Here is a 21,675-nt window from a genome sequence, read left to right as displayed (position 1 = left end):
AAATGAAGACCGGACTAGTATAGTGGCCCCGGGAATTGTTGCTGAACAAAAGATACCTAGAGGTTTCTTAAAAGCGGAGCCACAGACGGACAGGGAGGTGAGGAAGGTGTTTGGCATGTTTGCCTTCATTGGTCAGAGTATTGAAACAACATGTTGCAGCTATGCCACCTAGCGAGATCACTTTTAGAGTACTGCGTACAATTCTAGTCACCTTTCTATAGGAAGGATGTTGTTTAAACATGAGAAGGTGCAGAAAAGATTTACAAGAATGTTGCCGGGACTGGAGGGTTTCTGCTTTAGGGAGAGGCTGAACAGGGGTAGGGCTATTTTTCCTGGAGCTTCAGAGCCTGAGAGGTGACCTTATAGAGGCATAAAATCTTGAGAGGCATGGATAGGGTAAATAGCCAAGGTCTTTTTTCCGAGGGTGAAGCAGTCCAAACTAGGGGACATCAGTTTAAGTTGAGAGAAGAGACATTTTAAAAGGACTTGAGGGGTAACTTTTTCATGTAGGGAGTAGTGCATGTAGAGAGTAACGTGGACCGAGCTGCCAGAGGAAATAGTGGAGGCTGGTACAGTGACAACATTTTAAAAGGCATCTGGATGTATATATGAATAGGAAGGGTTTAGAGGGATATGGGCCAGATGCTGACAAATTTGTCAAATGGGAATGTCTGGTCAGTGCAGATGAATTGGAACAAAGGGTCTGTTTCCATACTATACAGCTCGATTGATACCATAACTTTTTATAATGCAGCTATACCTGACTGGATATGGACATCTGCCTTCCTAGATTTAAAAAAAAAGTCAAGGTCCCATGTAGTTTGTTTTCTATATGCCTAGTAGCAACATAATGTAACTATGATGTGGTTGTTGAATAATCACAGAAATAAACTCCATTGATTCTAGTTTGAATCTAAGAAATAATCAGTTATTGAAAAGTTTGGAAATCAATGGCAAGTGTGGTTTGTTGCTCCTAAATGATCTAAATTCTCCCAAATATTGTTTTAATTATGTTGGTAAGCTCCAAATGTTTTGATGATTATTGTTGAACAATTCATATTTTTGAGTGCTAACTTGAACATTTTTTGTCTTGCTAATTTTCTAATAAAGGGAATATTTGTATGAAGGAGTTACATAGCAATAGAAGTTATTGATGTTAAACCGTCTTGCAATAGAAAGTATTATGAGTTTGAAACATTTTATTTATAGTTATATTGTGGATCAAGTGGAAGAGACTGCATTACCTGTACTTCAAGTTTTGCTGCAGCACATCTGCATTAAGGTTTGAAAATCTTTTGTGAATGCAATGCTACAGTTGCTTATCTTTTAGATATTGAAATTGCAGGCAACTAAAACCTTGAAAGATTAATTGGCATATTCTGTGCAATTTCTGATTTAAATGTGTCAGATTATAGCAGGCAATCACTGACTCCTTGCACCTGTATAGTTTCTCTAAATGTGTGCAATATCCTAAATCTCACGCTGCAATGTTTTACCCTATTTCCTACTTAATCTTACTTCCACTGACGTTTTTCTTATTTCCAATAGAGCTTCCAAATTTGAATTGGAAAAAATCTAATTTTACTTTGGACATTTTTAATGGTAATCTTTTATTTGATACATTTTTGATTCGCATCAACCAATGGAAGTTGTTTTTCCTTTTTGTTTTTGGCATTTTGAGACCTCCTTTCAATCTTTTTAATTTTTTTTGGTCTGGTTCATTCTATCTACTGCATTACACTCCTGAAAACATTGTGGTGAATGTGTTCTGCACCCTGTTTGAGGCTCTTAATGGCTTCCTAAAGCCAGGTACCCAAAATAACAGAGTGCAGCCTAAGTAATGATTGTCTCAAGCTTTGCCAATTTTTTTTTTTTTTGCTTCTTATTCTGCTCTAATCCATTTTGAACATCCCCATTGGTAAAGTTTGAAAATTAAAATAAAAGCAAATTTTTAATTGAAATGGCTGAGTCATACGTGGAGGTTCAAAGTGGTTTTCAATGCAAATTGTGCGAATTAAAATAATGTCCAATGTGCTAACGCTGAAATCAAGTTTGAAGAATGAATTTGGTTGTGTTTTTTTTAACTGTTCTTTATATCTGCAAATATTGTCCTACGTATTGTCAGTTTAAAATTAGCTTCGAATTTTATAACTTGTATCTCTATAATATCCTTATCCAAAAGTTACTTCAAAGGAACGCTGTCGGTCGCAATTTTTCAAAGTTATAAAGCAACATTAAGACAAATGGAGTGGCGGGGACATTACAAAGATAGCGAGGAACGTTAGGGCATGATGGGATTTGATAAGTATTGCCTTGATTTTCAAATTTAACAGGAGTCATGTAAGTCAATGAGCATAGGATGAATGGAGCATTATACAAAGTATGGCATAAGCAATACATTTATGGGTGACCACATATTGCGAAGAGTGAGAAGTGGTCTGGATCTCGTTTTGAATAACAGCAGGTATACTGACTGCAAAATCTAAGCTATTCAAGTCCAGTGATATCAAAGGATTTTTGTATTGAAGTGGATTGTTCCAGATCTGGAACTGGGCAGCTTTCACAATGTTAAGTAGTCCAGAGTTCATTTTGTGGTCAAGTACAATACCAAGATTTTGAATGGTCTTGTTCAACTTCAAATAATTGCAGGAGTGGAATAGATTCTATGCCTGGGAATGCAGTTTATGATATAGACCAGAGCAATTGCTTCCAATATTTAGTCTAGTCATGAACGATAATTTAGAAACTAGAGTGCTTGGAAGAGGTGATGTTGAGTTAGATATGGGTGGTATCTACACAGAATTTTTTTTTGCATCACTTTGCTCAGGTTCCTCAGTATAAGCGATCATAACTTGGAAGGCATAGGAGCTCATGTATGAGCAGAAAAGGAAGCTGTTGCAGGTTATTCTGGCTGCAACTTGACAGATATTAAGGGAATCTGGTGATTGCAGTGCCACCTAGCTGAATTGTGCTCAATAGCCGTTGGTGTTTTCAATTTTACCAAAGGCTACAGATCAGCTGAGAGACTGATTTTAGATAGGCTGCTATTATGAATTGTTTTGGGATTGTGCTAGGAATGCAAACTTCTATTATGTGAACAATTGACAATCGTTTCTGACCTAAAATCTTTGTTTTGAAAGTAAGATCTTACATCTATACGTATTGCCTTTTGTGTTCATGACAGTCCCCAGCACTTTACTACCAATGGGTTATTTTTGACATACTGTCATTTATATGGGTAATATGACAACTAATTTACACATAATAAAATCCCACTGACTGCAAAGGGCAAATGTGAAATTTAATTTTCACTTTGGAAGATGATTCCCTCCAGTAGTGTGACCATCCATCAACACCTAAACCACGTGCACAAGCTCATATTGGATCTTGTCCTCATAACTTGTTACCAACTAAGCAAAACTCTGATTCATTTCTCCAGAACTGTTTGGCATGTCAGTTTGTCTTGGCTAACTGAGATTCTTGAGAAATGCATTTCACTTCCTATGACATCAGTTAATTAAAAATAACTCAATACCTACTGAAAACTGGAATATCTGAGCACATGCATATTATTCAGTGAAGTTCCATGTGGTAATTTGCTTGGAACTTCTGCCCAAATTTCAACATGAGCCCTGGTCTTGGGAACATTCTACCAAATTTAGTCGTGGACCAGGACAAATTCCAAGAAAATATTCTTCATAGAATCCCTACAGTGTGAAAACAGGCCATTTTGCACAATAAGTCCACACCGACCCTCTGAAGAGTATTCCACCTAGATCCATTCCCCTTCCCTATTACTGTATATTTCCCTTGACTACTGCGGGCAAAAACAATGACTGCAGATGCTGGAAACCAGATTCTAGATTAGTGGTGCTGAAAGAGCACAGCAGTTCAGACAGCATCCGAGGAGCAATAAAATCGATGTTTCGGGCAAAAGCCCTTCATCAGGGCTGCCTGAACTACTGTGCTCTTCCAGCACCACTAATCCAAACCCTTGACTACCGCACCTAACCTATACAGCCCTGAACACTATCTGGGCAATTTAGCATTGCTAATTCACCTGGCTTGCACTTCTTTGGACTGTGGACGTTTACAATTTTAGGACTTTTTTTTAAGACACTGGCAATGAGATTTAAAAAAAATCAGGGCAGTGGATGTAGGTTTGAGGACATCATTTCCTGTGGCATTCCAACCGGAACTCTATCCACAAACACATTGACTTGGATCCCATTTACCACTCCCTAAGAAAAAGAACAGGAAATGACATCACCAACCCAAGGAAATCTAAAAGCACATAAATAAAAAGCAGGCCATACCACTAGTGCTTCATCCGGAGGCTCACTGATGATGTTACCTAATATGGTGATGAAACGTCTGAAACCAAACCTTCCAGCTCAGCGAGCAAACTGACATCCAGAACCTCAACCTGAGCTACAAATCTTCTTAAAACTCACTAATATTAGGGCAGTGGCAGAGAAGCAATATGTGTTCTTGAATGTACTCGAACTATTTTTTAAAATAGTGTGGGATAATGTGAGAGTGGTCCTCAAGATTAGAAAGAGCTTGTCCTTTTTAAAAGATATTTTTATTTCCAGACATGATGAGAATAAGTGGCTAAAAATATAGACGCATCACTAATAAATCCAGTTTGGAATTCTGGAGAAATTTCTTATTTTGAGAATTGGTTAAAGTCACTGAAGAAATCTCTTTGCCTGGAAAATGTGGAGCTTATTATCGCTTAGAATAGTTGAAGCCTTGTGTGGAGTACAAATACAATCTTGTAATCTGTTCCATAAATACTATGGAAACTGCTATTGAAATAAATAAGGATCATAAGGATCTGTACCGGGTCCTTATCCAATCGGTAATGGCTCTGATCACACAATAAAGAGCCATGTGTCCAAGTTTGCGAATGACCTAAACTATTGTGTATAGGTATGTAAAATTGCAGTGGTTATTTGTAATTAAGTGACTGAGTAAAGCTATCAGATTTCCGTGTGAGCAAGTGTGAAGCTTTTGGATCCAAAAATGATAGTACAGAATTTTGTTTTTTTTTTAAATTCAAAAAGTCCAAAGACTCGAAATCAAAATATTTGACAATGTCCACTTATACAAATAATTAAATATGAAAAGTAATTGGAAGTCAAATGAACAACTCGAACAGTAGGTCAGCAGTTAGCACTGCTGGCTCACAGCGCCAGGGATCCAGGTTTGATTCCAGCCTTCAGCAACTGTGTGTGTAGTTTACACATTCTCCCCATGCCTGCTTGGGTTCTTCTGGGTGCTTGCGTTTCCTCCCATAATCCGAAGATGTACAGGTTAGGTAGATTGGCTATGGTAAGTTGCCATTGTGTCTGGGGATATGCAGGCTAGGTGGATTAGCCATAGGGTTGCAGGAATATGGTAAGAGTGTGGGTCTGGGTGGAATGCTGTTCAGAGGGCCGTTGTGGACTCAGTGGGCCGAGTGGACTATTTCCATACTGTGGGGATTCTATGATTCTCACTATAAAATGTACAATATGTGGAAGCAAAGGGTTCCCTGGTTAGGCCATATCTGGAGTATTTTGTACTTTTCTAGGCATTACATTATTGACCTTTGGAAGAGGGCAGTATGGATTCATCAGATGTTTTATTAAGGGAGATTACATAAACAAAAACTTGGTATCCCTGGATTGTAGAAGGTGACTGGGGATTTCATTGAAGATTTGGGGATATTTAAACTTTATTTGTAGGTTAGGTAAGTGGTATAATCCCAGCTCAAGTTATTACCAGACAACGGGAAAGTGAGGATTGCAGATGCTGGAGATCAGAGAAGAGAGTGGGGTGCTGGATAAGCACAGCAGGTTAGGCACTTTCAGAATTCTGTTTTTCTAGCACTCCACTCATGACTTATGACCAGACAATCTGATACCATACAGGAAGCTGGCTTGATAGGTAATGTCATGATTTTAGTGTAGTGATCTCTTACTGAAACATAGAACAAAATCAATAGTATTGTATGCTTATCAATAAAACAATTATTATTAGCAAAGAAACGAAGGTAAAATAAAATAAACCAAACCATCTACCTATGGTAGAAATTCACGTGGTTGAAGTATGATCCCATTAGTCTAAAAACATGCTTTTTATACTTTGAAAAGAAGCAAGACAGCTTTTGTATAGTCACCAAAGCACCACTTGTACAATACTTCTGTCACCTCAGTAGGTTTAACTCACTTGTAAATTCAGTTTCATCAGGGTTTTATTCCAGCACTTCTGATAGAGGTCTAACACTAATACTTTACTCTAAGGTAACCCAGTTTACTGTATGTCCTTCACTTCTCATGGTACTGTTTTATACAGCCACTCCATTCTAAGGATTTCACAGGATTATTCCAAACTCAAAGTGAAGCTAAAAGAAACTGAGTGTTTCTCTTTAAACTCCAAGGAAAACTCTCCTGACCTTTCTAAACTGGAGCTTTTTTTAATCTTGTTCAGTCATAAAATTTTACCAATATGTACAGACCCACTAATTCCCAAACAGTGTTCAGAGAAATCACCATGGCTACAGAAATTATTAACTTCAGGCACAAAGAAAACTCATAATTACGAATTTAAAAAAAACAGAAATCATAGCTTTAAAATAAATGATATCGCTCTCTTTACATCACATAGAGAGGAACAATATCAGCTGATCAGGGAAGCTAGAACAAAACACACAACCAGGCTATTCAAGAGAGAAGTTAGAAAAGACTTAATGTAAAGAATGACAGAAATGTGGAATGCGTCCCCCAAGAAAACAACAGATGTTAGCTCAATTTAATAAAGTTTGCTTTCTATCCAAGGCATTGAAGAATATGGAATAAGTCAGGAATGAGCATGTATGGAGTTAGAATCAGTCATGATGTCAGTGCTTTGCATAAATAACTTATGTTGCTTCGTATGTTGGCCTTTGATGCAGTTTTATGTTATAGGTGCCAGATAAAGTGGAATACCGTACACATGGTGCCCAGGCTCTAGTGAAATTGCTGATGAAACTTCCTTCTGTGGAGTTTGTTGCATTTTTACATTGGTTGAACAAATTCTCTCAAAACAGCAAGGTAAGAAAAAGTGAAAATAAAGCTTTGAATTCAAACGAAACCTTTGTCAGGTTACATCTGTGGAGAGCAAAAAGTAGTTTATCTCTTCAATTTCACAAACTTCAATCAGATGATGCTGTCCACATGGTGCCTGACTTCTATATTTTCAGCATTTTTCCAATTTGTATTTAAAATAAGAAAAGTTGCGAGGAAGGTTTTTAACATCTTAACTTTGTTGATCCTCTGGGAAAGGATTTCCCATCAGTTGTAAAACCAGCTTGACTTTTGGGTCTGATACTTTAATAGAATTAAAATCCCAATAGCTTCTATAAAGAGATGGGTTGTTTGTTCCAACCTATGGCTACCCAGGCCATGAAAATGATAAGCTACTTTAGTCCCGGTTTCTTCTTTGTACACCTTTTGCATCATGTTACTATAAACAGTATTTTCCCATCTTTTCACAAGATGCATACATATGCACCAGATATTCTGAAATGTGTTGCATTTTGTGCTGTTCCTCCTGACTTTCTTTAGGTAGCTTACAGAAACTTTGCCTTGGATGTGGTAATGGCATTAATGGAATTGCCTGAGAGGGAACCAGATGGCTCAATTCCTCCAGAACATCAGAAGTATCTATGTCACAAATACTGGATCCAGTTTGTAATCTTGGGCAGATGCTCCGATAAGGCTCCTTCTGTCCGAAGTAGAGCTCTCTGTTGTCTTGCACAATGCCTAGAGTTGAATACTTCCAAAGCTGTGACGTATGTTCAGGAGATATTGCTACAAAGTAAGTACCATTAAAATCATTAAGGACCTTTTTTTCTGGAAAGGTTTATTGAGCTTTTGGGTTGCTGCTGAGTATACTTATTCTTTGTTGTCATTCTTGTCTGTTTTGATTTGATCTGTTGTTTTTATATACCAGTTTGACTTTGTCAGTGTCTAAAGAAAAATAAAATACTTCAGTATCTTTTAAATGAAATTGCTCATGCTTGGGGCTTCCTAAAGGTTACTACAAAATAATAAACTAATCAACTGATCAGTTCAGCGACGCAGTTATGTACTGTTAAAATCACTTCAAAGTAACTTTTGTAGTTGGAAGACAATCTGGATTTCATGGACAGTCAGGTGGAGAATTGAATACTCTTGGCAATTCTGTCAAGATGGAAAGTGAAGGTAATTAGATGGAATTATTTTTTTCACTAATAACATCATGAGGATGAAGCTGCATGTTATGGTACGTGTTGGAGTGTTGGACATCTTGACTTCACTGACATTGATCTCATTCAATCCCTGCTGCTGCAGGAAGAGAGAGAAACTGAGCTATTGTGCTTATGGACTGACATTGTTGGAGGCCGAGAGCAAATTGCCTTCTTGCTTAACCATTCAATTGTAACAGTCCCCTCTGATGCCACAACATATTCTTTTTTTCAATGAACTTTAAAAACTCAAGAAGCAGCAACTAATCACTGTAGAAAGCTAAAATATAGTTTCGTAGCGTCTAAGGTTAAAACTTTGCATCTGATAGGAGAAAAAAATCTGTCAATCAAATTGTCCCTCTTTAATTGTGTTTGGGATCTTGGGGCATGCCAAAATTGCTGATACCTTGCATTACCTGTTGTTTATTTCAGTGCTAGTTTTCATTTTATCATACTATGAATTGTGATTTAGTATTTATTACTTCATCTTCTAAATGTTAATTTAGCAATAGACTTCAGTTTGAAATCTTAATTTGTTTTGTTTTCCTAGCCACAAACATTCGACATAAGACCCCACAAGCACTAAAAAGCATTGAATTTGCAGACAACCAAGATTCAGCAGAATGTGATGGTGAGCATAATACTATTTGTACAAAGGTTTGTTTTGATGACTGCAGGCCTCTCATGTTGACCAAAAGACATGAACTAAATTACTTATCCCATTATGATAGGAATTTATTCCTCCATTCAAGTACAGCAAACTTTGTTTTAACCAGCACCTTATGAACTGGCGCTCTCAATAAACAGGCGATAATAATATATCTGAAATACAGAAAGTTTACTGTATTATCCTGATCTCTGCGATCAGAGTAATCAATTTGATGTGAGAATGAGAAGGCTCTGTTGTTAAATAAAAATGCAACTTTGCCTTAAACAAAATTTGTGATTTATGCTATAAATAAAGCGTAAGTGTGTAAACCTCCTGCATTGCATTTCTATTTGTGTATGTTTTTATATTGTACACTTCTGATCAACTGGGATAGCTGATCAACCAGTACCCTCCTGGCCCCATAGGTGCTGTTAATAACACATTTGCTGTATTGTGAGAAATGTTGGTAACCTGTAACTGAAGAGCCTGTCAGTCTGCTATAATTGAAACCCGCATGCAGGCTTCCTGTGTTTATCATTTGTCCTAATGTTATGAATGGCTAATTGCTTGTGTTTCTGCTTTCTGTAAAGGGTATTGGGTTCCAATTGTGAAAATGCTGTGAAATCTGAAATCTTACCACTTTTTTAATGCTAAGTTTTTGGCTTGCATTGATCTGTTGGCAAGAATATTAATATTCTTTGTTTATTTGGTGTAATCAAGAAGGTAAAAATATTCCCTAGGAATTATATTACTAGGGTAAAAGCAACATATTACAAATGCTGGAGATCTGAAACAAAAGTTATGTGCTGAAAAAAACTCTGCAAATCTGGTAGCACCAACTTTTTGGACAGTGTTTTCATCATACCTCCAGCAATTGATTGGATTTATTTTGACTTGACTAGGTTAGTGCTTCATCTATTTAGATATTTAATTCCAGTGTCCAAATCTTTTGAGTAAGAGTCACTATTCTTTACCCACCCTTTTGTCAGCTATTTGTTGACATGAACTATTGAGGGGTGAGTTTGCTTACAGAAATCACTTAGTAGACCATTCCAGTGCATTTTTGCAATAATTCTGGCATAAATCTCATTTGAGTTGCTTTCCTCTCTGTGTTTTCAGTTATCTTGCCCTCAACCAATATTTTCTGCTGAGATTCAAGTGTTACATTGATGTTCCAATTTTTCTCAAGTTTTGAATTCCTGAGTTCTGATCTGAATTATCTGCTTTCTTTTTATAACTTGTGTGCAGATTGTCTCGTTTCTCTATAACTCCTTATTGTAATCTTTTGTGGCTAATTGTACTTGCCTTTTATTGATTGTATAATCTTTTTAACTCACACCATTTTGATGTGAAAATGTTCAGTTTTCTCTGTTAAGAAAAGCAAACTCCTTCACCTTTTCAGGTTTGGACAGATATAGAATTTTTCTTTTGCTGTCTTTAAATGACATCAATAATTGTGGTTTCAACCTTTTATTAGGACAATACAAATCATTCTTTATTTCAAATCCTTTTTTTTCCCACATTGTATCTGGGTTCTTGTTACTGCACAGTCTTTAGGAGAATTCCTCTTGTCTGCATACTGCAGAGGAATCTGCAATACATTGCACTGAAAACAGTGATGCTTGGCATTTTTAATTTAACAAATTAGAACCAACTGATTAGTCGCTGCCGTTTTTCTAACTTGAATTTATTTTTCAGCTTTTATGTTGAGTTGTTAGTCTTCTAGGAAGTATTGAATTCAAATTCGTCGGTCTACTCTTTCTAGCAATAAATTGCAATTGTGTTGAATGTCTTAATCTGCTATGTGTTGCATGTACTTTCCTTTCTTCACTGATTTTGAAATCAAGAATCACTGCCAGCATTCTCCTTATTCCAAAACGCTAGAACTGAAGTTCTTTTCCCACTAAAGGCTGCATGATTTTGTAATAGCATGATTTTATTTATTTTCTGAAATGTCCAATTCCTGGATTACCTTTTTGTATTTCCTCTTTTAGCATTTTTATTTTTGGTGTTTTGCACTATGAATTATTGGGTTTCCATTTTGGTTTAGTCATATTTAGAAATACAAAGTTGCTATCCTTTCACACTTGAAACTGCATTTTGCAATTGGTTACTTGAGTGGCATGATAGTGAAATATAGATTATTAAAAATCACGGACTGGTGTATTCAATTTTTGTTTCAAACATTTTGAAACTTCTAGCCACTGCTAACCAATGCAAGGACACTCTAAAAAGTGTTGAAGTCACAGACCCTGGGGATTCAACATTTACTAATGGTGAGCACAAAAAAAATCATATCTGTATGAAATGTGTCTTTGCTGTGGGCCTTACATTGAAATGTTTACAATGAGTACAGTAAGTAATATGGTTTTTATTACAAAGTAACAGTTGTTATACTGCAGAACTGCCTTTAATTCTGACCAGAAGCTAAAATGTCTTTGGTTGATTGTTTTTTTTTTTCTCTGTTAAAGTGGACTTTCGTAACAAAATGCTTCTAGTGCTTTATTAGGAGGAGAAAATTGTAAATAAAATGCTAGAAGACAGGGGAGCACAAAAGATGTACAAATTAAAAGTTATAAGGCTTTGGAAGAAACTAAATATAGTTGAGTTTTTGAAAACAAAGCTAAGTTAGGGAGGGACTAAAGATTGAAAACCGAAAGAACTGCAGATGCTGTAAATCAAAATTAGAAGTCGCTGGAAAAGCTCAGCAGGTCTGGAAGCATCTATGAAGAGAAATCAAAGTTAACATTTCGGGTCTGAGTTTTTCCAGCAACTTCTGCTTTTGTTAGGGACTAAAGGTACCTTGCTTTTTACAGGAATGTTTTGTAAAATTCTTTTTTTAGAAGAAACGGAACAGGATCTTTTTAGATTACTGTTTTTGTGATTGAATTCAATATTCCATGAATTAAGATATTATTATTTTAAGGAATTTAGTTAGTGTTGATTCTGTCTACTAATTTTAACTTTGCTTGTGCAGAAAGAATGGTCCCTCGGAAAGGAATCTATTAGGTCAGCCATTACACTATAGTGTACATTAAATGTGCACATTATATAGCAGAGACCATTGTTTAATATTTTAAAAGAAAATCTTGGATAATGCAGCAATTTTTGAACAATTTCAACAAATTGTAAATATACCAGCCAAGTAATTTGCTTTTATTTCCAAATATTTTTCAAGTCTGTTAAAAAAATGCATTAAACTGTGAATATGTGCATTCAATCTGAAAATGTTTGTAAAGAACCCTTTTTTGTATCAGTAATTTGAAGGCAATCTCAGGAGCATTAGTCATTTTGAAATGCTTATAATTCATTAATGAAATATTAAGCCTGCATTTCTTTTGAACAGTGAAAGAAATAATGACCATGTTGAGGTTGAGAGCTGGCGATGAGAGAACCATTGTCAGAAAATCAGCCATCCAGGTATTATGCGTTTGATATCAGTGTACTGATTATTTCTTTAGTTTGGCCATGTATTATAGCTAGATATGTCTGCTGATCTTTATGACAAGTGGCAACAGTCAATTGACTGTCAATTATTTCATTTACGGGACCCCGTTTCACAAATTATAGCTATGGACGACAAGACAAAATAGTCTATTTTCACGAAATCTTAAATTTAGCAGGCCTCCCTGTGTTTGTGCTGGGAGCTGTGTTGAGTTTTCCAATGGTAGTCAGTTCACTTAATTTGAGCTTGTCCTATGCAGTTGGTCTTTGGCATAATTTGACTGCTGAGCACAAAATCTGCAGCTCACTTAAAAAATTGCCATAAGATTTATTGTTGGAACTGTTGCTCTGGGCACATTACAACAGTGATTACACTTCAAAAATATTTCATTGGTTATAAAGCACTTGAAGGTGTTCGCAGTTTGTGAAAAACTCAATTTAAATCTGTCTTTTTGGACCTGAATATGGGACACAGTACTTCATTTGTTGGTAGACCACAAAGTGTTGGGATTGTGTTTAAATGAAGAGGAGACTAAGTGATGTCCGGAAAATGTTGATTCATTGATAGCTTGAATTGTTGTTAGCCAGAATACAATTCTTGAGACATAAGTGAACACTTTTTGCAGGTTAACTTAGGGCAATATTAGTCTAAAAGAGATTTTTCCTTTTTAATGAAATGGAGAACAGACTGCACATTTCATTTGTATGACTTTTTATAAGTGAAAGGATTAGTTGCTAAAATTGTAAAAAAATTTCAGTAATAGGATTACATTATTGAAAAGAAGTAATGTTAAATATATACAGACCCATAACCATAGGCAGAATGTTAAAAGAAAATTGTAATTTAGTTATAATATTTGTCTCTCAAACTCATCAGTCATTAGTGAATGCTGTTAAAACAAAATCCTTGAGCAGTACCTAATACATTGATGTTTTCTTGTTTTCCACACACAATAAATTAATTAGTTCCCTATTCCTTCAGTTTAATGGCTGTCAAATAGGAGAATGTTACCGAAAATATGTTGCTGAATTCTATTTCTAAATCTAATTGGGGCTTAATTAGATTTTAATTTCCTGATACATCAATGTGATAGCAAATGATCTATTTTGTGCTCCATACCTACAGCTGTTTGTAAGCATTTTAAAGCATAATCTTGTCACCTGCACCCAAGAAGATCTGTCGACGTTACAGGATCATTGTCGAGATCCTGCTGTATCTGTACGCAAACAGGCATTGCAGTCAATCACTGATCTTCTGCTGGTATGACTATTTTTAAGATTATTTTTCAAACTAGATGCATGATCATTTTAAAAAGAAATACTTTTAATAAATGTATGGAAACTTTGACACGTCTATCTCACTGGCACATTGTACATGTGAACTGCAAATATTCAAGCATTGTACTGTAAATTGACTGGAAACCTTCTCGCACCAAAAAAATAGATTTGCCCATTTGTGAGTCTGTGTGGTGTGCAGTGAACAAAGGTTTTTTTTTCATCAGGATATCCATTATTCTGCAGCTCTGCAACCAAGACTCCCGCCCACCCTCTGACGACCCCTTCTCCCGCCTCCAACACACCCCATCCACCTGGACACCCCGTGCTGGCCTCTTACCCGCCCTCTATCTATTTAATAATATTGGAAGGGCTCTGGCCCGAAACGTCGAATTTCCTGTTCCTTGGAACCTGCTGTGCTTTAACCAGCAACACATTTTCAGCTCTAGATGGATTAGCCATGCCTAAATTGTCCTGGATGGTGTCCAGCAACTTGAGTGTTATTGGAGCTGTACTCATCTAGGCTTATGGCGAATATTCCTTCACGTTCCTGACTGTGTGCACTGTAGATGGTGGGCAGGGTTTGGGGAGTTAGGTGGTGAGTGAGTTGCTGTGATATTCCAAGCCTCTGATCTGCTCCTGCAGCCACTGTGCTTATATGGAGAGTCCAGTTGAGCTTCTGGTCAATAGAAACCCCCAGCATGTTAATAGGGTTTCACTGATGGTAACACCATTGAATATCAAGGAATGGTAGTTAGATTGTCTGTCTCTTTATGGGAGATGGCCATTGCCTAGCATTTGTGTGACACAAATGTTACTTGCCATTTGTCATCCCAAGCCTGGATATTGTCCGAATTTTGTTGCATTTGAACATGCTTCAGTATTTGAGTCATGCTTGGTGCCGAGCATTGTGCAATCAATGATGAACATCCTCAGTTCTAACCTTATGATGGGGGGGAAGGTCATTGATGCAACAGCTAAAGATGATTGGGCCTAGGACACCATCCTAACAAAGTCTTGCAGAGATGTCCTGGAGCTGAGATGATGGATGTCCTACAATCACAATCATCTTCCTACATGACATGTATTACTTCAACCCTTGGAGAGTTGGCCCCATGATATTCAATTATTCTAGTGGTTGCCTTGGTGTATCGAATACATCCTAGATGTCAAAGACTGTCACTCTCCCCTCTCCTCTGAAGTTCACCTCTTTTTTTTTTGTCTAGGTTTGCACCAAAGCTGTAATTATGTCAGAAGCTGAGTGGCCTGGTGAATTCCAAACTGGAGTCACTGAGCAGGTTATTGCTGAGCAGGTGCTGCCTGATAACACCATTAATGACATTTTCCCGCCACAGGCGACTGACTGTGTGGAGTTTGCACATTCTCCCTGTGCCTGCATGGGTTTCCTCCGGGTGCTCCAGTTTCCTCCCACAATCCAAAAATATGCAGGTTAGGTGACTTGGCCATGCTAAATTGCCCGTAGTGTTAGGTGAAGGGGTAAATGTGGGGGAATGGGTCTGGGTGGATTGCGCTTCGGCGGGTTGGTGTGGACTTGTTGGGCCGAAGGGCCTGTTTCCACACTGTAAATAATCTAATCTTAAAAGATTTTCCATCATTTTACTGATAATCAACTGATGGAGCCGTAATTGGCTGGGTTGAATTTGGCTTGTTTATTTTTAGGACATAGTGAGGACTGCAGATGCTGGAGATCAGAGCTGAAAATGTGTTGCTGGAAAAGCGCAGCAGGTCAGGCAGCATCCAAGGAGCAGGAGAATCGACGTTTCGGGAATGAGCCCTTCTTCAGGGCTCCTTAAGGGTTCATTCCCGAAACGTCGATTCTCCTGCTTCTTGGATGCTGCCTGACCTGCTGCGCTTTTCCAGCAACACATTTTCAGCTATTTTTAGGACATACCCATGTGATTTTCCACATTGTCTACATTATTGCCAGTGTTCTAGCTGTGTTGGCACAGCTTTGCTAAGGGAACAGCAAAGTTTGGAGCACAAGTCATGTGTATTATAGCCAGAATGTTGTCAGGGCCCATTGCCCTTGCACTATCCAGTGCCTCCAATGATTTCTTGATATCACATGGAGTGAATTGAATTGGTATTGGTGATGCTGGAGATGATTAGATGAGGTGGAGATGGATCACCCATTTGGCACTTCTGGCTGAAGATCACTGCTGGTGCTTCAGTCTTAGCTTTTGCACTGAAGTTGCTCTCTTTCATCAGTAAGGAAGAGGATACTTGCAGGGGTATGTGGGTAAAACAAAGAATAATGAATGCTGGAGATCTGGAACAGGACAGATGTTGCTGGAGAAATTCAACTGGTTTGGTAGCGTCTGGAGAGAAAACAGAGTTAACGTTTTGAGGCCAGTGAACCTTCACTCTTCCACCAGTGATTTTGTTTAATTGGTCCACCACTATTCACAACTGAATGTAGCAAGACTACAGAGCTGAGATCCTCCAACGATCTCCAGCATCACCAATACCAATTCAATTCACTCCATGTGATATCAAGACTATTTTGTGTCGTCTGGAGTCAATGTTGAAGATTCCAATGATGATTCCCAGGCCAATTCCTTTCTGACTGTACACAACTGTGCCACTACCTCTACTGGATATGTCCTGTCCCAGTGGTGATGGTCATACATTGTCTGTCAGGTATGATTCCATGAGCATAACTATGTCAGGCTGTGAGACAGCTCTTCCAATTTTGATACTAGCCCCTAGACGTTAGCAAAGAGGATTTTGCAGGGTCGACAGGGCTGTTTCTGCCATTGTCTTCTCTGGTGCCTCAGTTGATGCCAGATGGTCTATCCGGCTTCATTTCTTTGTTGAGACTTCAGTGGGCCTTGTATCCATCGCTCATTGTGGGTCTGGAGTTGCATGTAGGCCAGATCAGGTGAAGATGGTAGACTGCCTTCCCTAAAGCACATTAATGAATCAGATGGGTTTTTCTAACAATTGATATGGTCAAATTCCAGATTTTTTAAATTGAATTTAAGTTCCACCATTTACCTGGGAAGATTCAAACCCAGGTCCCCAGAACATTTGCTAAATTTCTGTTAATAGCCTGGTGATAATACCACTAGGCCATATTTAATTTGATATTTATTTTTGTTTTGGGTAGAATTACTTGGTTTACAAAGAAGTCCCAATGTGCAGTTGAAAATGCTTTTTATTTTTCACAACTGTACTTGGATGGAAAAAAATCTTCGGTTGTATCTAAATAGCAAAATGTTGAAGTTGGTGGAATTGATTGTGAAACTTACGGCTTAAATTTAAAAAAAATTAGCTATTTCAGGATGTTATGACATGCTCGTTGTTTTCCACTTATTTCTTGCAGGCTCAACCCAGTATCTCTATACTGCAAAAGGCATGGATGAATGGAGTCATCCCTGTTGTAATTGATTCTGAGAGTGCAGTGCAGGAAAAAGCATTGGAGTGTCTGAATCAAGTGATAATACAACAAATCAAGGATTACAGACATTTTAGTGAAGAAGACAAATATCAGAGATTGACCTGGGATATTTTGGGATATCTTGCACTTGAAAATCAAGAGTTAAGGTATAGAACATTGCAGTGCAGTACTAGCCCTTCGACCCTCGATGTTATGCTGACCTGTGGAATAGAAGCCCATTTAACCTATGCTATTCCATTTTCATCCATATGTCTATCCAATAACCATTTTTAAATGTCCTTAAAGTTGGTGGGTCTTCTACTGTTGCAGGCAGTGCGTTCAACATCCCTACTACTGAGTAAATAAACTACCTCTGACATCTGTCCTATATCTATCACCCCTCAACTTAAAGCCATGTCACCTCATGCTAGCCATCACCATCCGAGGAAAAAGGCTCACGGTCCATCCTATCTAACACTCTGTTTATCTTGCATGTCTCGACTAAGTCACCTCTCAGCCTTCTGTTTAATGAAACCGGCCTCAAGTCCCCCAACTTTTCCTCGTAAGATCTCCCCTCCATAACAGGCAACATTCTAGTAAATCTCCTCTGAACCCTTTCTAAAACTTCCACATCCTTCATTTAATGTGGTGAACAGAACTGTATGCAATACTCCACGTGTGGCCACACCAGAGTTTTGTATAACTGCAGCATGACCTCATGGCTCCGAAACTCAATCCCTCTACCAGTAAAAGCTATTACACCATATGCCTCCTTAACAATTCTATCAACTTGGGTGGCAACTTTCAGGGATCTATGTACATGGACACCAAGATCTCTCTGCTCATCTACACGACCAAGAATCTTCCCATTAGCCCAGTTCTCTGCATTCCTGTTGCTCCTTCCAAAGTGAATCACCTCACACTTTTCCGCGTTAAACTCCATTTGCTACCTCACAGCCCAGCTCTGCATTTATCTATGTCCTTCTGTAACCTACAACATCCTTCAGCACTATCCATAACTCCACTGACCTTCATGTCATCTGCAAATTTACTGACCCATCCTTCTACATCCTCATCCAGATCATGTATAAAAATGACAAACAACAGTGGACCCAAAACAAATCCTTGCAGTATACCATTAGTAACTGAACTCCAGGATGAACATTTTCCATCAACCACACCCCCCCCCCCCGCCCTGTCTTCTTTCAGCTAGCAAACTTCTGATCCAAACTGTTAAATCACTCGCAATCCCATGCCTCCATATTTTGTGCAATAGCCTGCCGTGGGGAACGTTTTCAAACGCCTTACTGAATTTCACTCTAGACCCTTCAATCTAAGTTGTCCATGCCAACCAGGTATCCAACTCAATCCAGTCCCATTTGCCAACACCTGGCCCATATCCCTCTAAACCCTTCCTATTCATATACCCATCCAGATGCCTGTTTAATACTGTAATTGTACAGCCTCCACCATTTCCTCTGACAGCTCATTCCATACACACACCAGCCTCTATGAAAATGTTGCCTCTTGGGTTCCTTCTATATCTTTCCCATCCCACCCGGAACTTATGCCCTCTGGTTCTGGACTCCCCCACCCCAGGGAAAAGACCTTGTCTATTTACCCTATCCATGCCCCTCATGACTTTATAAACCTCCTATAAAGTCACTCTTCAGCCTCCAGGGAAAATCGCCCCAGCCTATTCAGCCGGTCCCTGCAGCTCAAACCCTCCAACCCTGACAATATTTTCTGAACCCTTTCAAATTTCGCAACATCCTTTCTTGAAACTGAGTGTTCTGTCCTACTGGAAACATTTTCTTCTTTACGATTTGATCTATCTGACCTTGTCCTTGGCACTTCTAGTCAAACCTTGTAGCATTTTCTTTAAACTTATGTTTTGATGTCAAAAGCTGTGATCAAATTGCAAATTAGATGGCTGAAATGAAGCAAGAGATTCTTTAACAAATTTGTCAATGGGTGTAAGTTTGCTCGCTGAGCTGGAAGGTTCTTTTTCAGTTGTTTCATCACTATACAAGATAACATCATCATTGAGCCTCTGGTGAAGCACTGGTGTTTGTGACCTGCTTTCTATTTATGTTTAGGTTTCCTTGGGTTGTTGATGTGATTTCTTGTGTTGATGTCATTTCCTGTTCTTTTTCTCAGAGGGTAAATGGGGTCCGAGTCACTGTGTGTGTGTGTGTGTGTGTGTGTGTGCGCGTGCATATAGAGTTCCAGTTGAAATGTCATGCTTCTAAGAATTCTTATACGTGTCTCTGTTTGGCTTGTCCGAGGATGGCTGCGTTGTCCCAGTCGACATAGTGTCCTTCCTTGTCTGTATAACTGGATACTAGTGAGAGTCAGTCATGTCTTTTTGTGGCTAGTTGATGTTCACCTATCCTGGTGGCTCATTTTCTGCCTGTTTCTCCAATGTAGTGTTTGTTACAGTTTTGCAAGGTATTTTTTAAACGACATTATTTTGCTTGTTGTCTGTACAGACAATAGACACCTATACAGCATATTCAAAAAGATTGTGTACACAATGAACACAGCTGCCGATTTCTCAGCAACAATCCCAAACAAGCAGATAAAATGCGCCTAGCAACCCTTGCCACACTCCAATGACTCTGAAATGATTGCCAGACTACTCAGACCTCTTGGCATCATGGTAGCCCACAAACCCACCAACACACTAAAACGGCAGCTAATGAACTTGAAAGACCATATATAGGCAACAAGCAAAACTAACGTCAATTACAAAATACCTTGCAAGAACTGTAACAAACACTATATTGGACATGAACATCAACTAGCCACTCTCACTAGTATCCTTATTGATGAGGAAGGACACCACTTTGACTAGGACAACACAACCATCCCAGGACAAGACAAACAGAGACACATATCAGAATTCCTAGAAGCGTGGTATTCCAGCCAGAACTCTATCAACAAACAGGACCCCATTTACCACCGTCTGAGAAAAAGAACAGGAAATGACATCAGCAACCCAAGGCAAGCTAAACACGTAAATAGAAAGTGGATCACCAACACCAGTGCTTCACTGGAGGCTCACTGATGATGCTACCGAGTATGATCATGAAATGTCTGAAAATGAAACTTCCAACTCAGCGCGCAAACCTACATCCAGAACCTCAACTTGAGCTACGAATCTTTTCCAAACCCACTAAATCTATTTATGTAATACAACGGTAGTCGAGGATAATCACAATCTGAATTTTTAGAAGGCTTTTATTAGAAGTTGGGAAAGAGGAGAAAGAGAATTTTTCTGGGCAGAGTAACGTTTTCGGGAGTGTTTCCAATAATGTTGATATTGAATCATCCTTTTTTCTGCTAATAGTACAAATACCAGAGGTATGAAATTGACTTTGTTCTCTTTCCATAGTCGTTATCTCACCAAAGCTTTCCTTTTGTGGTCTCGTCAAAATCTATTCGATTCGACGTTCATAAAATGCCTGATCTCCCATACTGAGGCTGAGCATGCTCCTGCTGCCTGGATGTTACTTTCTAAAGTTGCAGGATCATCTCCAAAGTTGAATTATGACAAGATTATAATTTCTTGGGATAATGTTTACAGGTTTGTATTGTATGAATTTGCAATGGAATGCTCTTGTACCGCATCAATGCAAGTTGAAAAAAAAAGTATGAACCTAATATGGCTGTTCTGTTTTTCAAAAGCTTTCATGTTATTCCAGCTCCCCAGATACTATCTACTGTACATGTTCATTTCAATAAGGGTGGAAAGTATTATGTATTATGGTTCAACTTTGAAGTCACAACTGTATAGTTTTTATCAGGAACTTTTAGGTCTGTTGATTAGGCAAAAGTTATTAAATAGCATCTGTCTGGTTGGGTGCCGCATTCTAATGTATAGTGAATGTTCTTTTGTGAATATAATTAATTCCCCTACTCCATAATTTGAAGAACATTTTATTTGGAATTTGTTCTATGGTTTTTATTTGAAGATCTTCAGGGTAAAACTTTAGTATGTCGTTTACGATATGATGACCTTTAGTATCAAATAATGCTAATGCTTGTTTAAGGTAAGTATATGACTTGTCTGTATATTTTTAGAAGAAGGATTAATTGTATGAAATACTATGAAAACATGATGCTGTGTGGATCTCCAAGGTGTTGGTGAGGGTGCACCATTGTTCCCTATACTTAAAAGATTTTGCATTGGAGGCATTTCAAAAGCAATTCACTAGGTTGATTCCTGGGATGAAAGAATTAACTTATCAAGGATAGCTAAACTGGTTAGACCATTTATTTGTCAGAGTTTAAAAGAATTACTCTTATTGAAACATAAGATTTTGCAGAACCTTGACTGCGCAGATATTGATAAGATTCTTTGATTTGTGGGTGAGCACTGAACTGGAGGACTATGTTACAGAATAAGAGGACACTCTATTAGAATTGAAATGAAATGGAATTCTATACCCTGGAAAGCTATGGACACTAGGTTATGTGTGTTGAAAAAGTCACTAGATAGTGTTTTTTTTAACATCAGACAATTGAGGGCGATGCAAAAATGGCATGAAAGAAGAAATAAGCTCTGGGAATGATCAGCCATGTCAGTGTTGAATGGTGAGCAGGCTTGAGAGGTCAAATGGCCTTGTCGTCTTCCTGTTTGTCGTCTTA

General features: G+C 38.1%; 1 protein-coding gene across 2 annotated transcripts in view; it reads left to right on the top strand.

Annotated features, from left to right (window-relative positions):
* Positions 1-21,675, top strand: part of ncapd3 (non-SMC condensin II complex, subunit D3) — a 76,854-nt gene that overhangs the window by 23,480 nt on the left and 31,699 nt on the right. For both annotated transcript variants that reach the window (XM_060846881.1, XM_060846880.1), the window contains exons 9-17: positions 1,210-1,282; positions 6,954-7,079; positions 7,593-7,845; positions 8,805-8,885; positions 11,105-11,179; positions 12,250-12,323; positions 13,474-13,608; positions 16,969-17,189; positions 20,420-20,611. In XM_060846881.1, coding sequence (XP_060702864.1) covers positions 1,210-1,282; positions 6,954-7,079; positions 7,593-7,845; positions 8,805-8,885; positions 11,105-11,179; positions 12,250-12,323; positions 13,474-13,608; positions 16,969-17,189; positions 20,420-20,611 — 1,230 coding nt within the window. The remainder of the gene's footprint in view (positions 1-1,209; positions 1,283-6,953; positions 7,080-7,592; positions 7,846-8,804; positions 8,886-11,104; positions 11,180-12,249; positions 12,324-13,473; positions 13,609-16,968; positions 17,190-20,419; positions 20,612-21,675) is intronic.

Source organism: Hemiscyllium ocellatum, chromosome 29 (assembly GCF_020745735.1).
Source record: "Hemiscyllium ocellatum isolate sHemOce1 chromosome 29, sHemOce1.pat.X.cur, whole genome shotgun sequence".
Taxonomy (NCBI): Eukaryota; Metazoa; Chordata; class Chondrichthyes; order Orectolobiformes; family Hemiscylliidae; genus Hemiscyllium; species Hemiscyllium ocellatum.
Note: the sequence above shows the minus strand (reverse complement) of the source record. Positions and strands in the feature narration are given on the sequence as shown.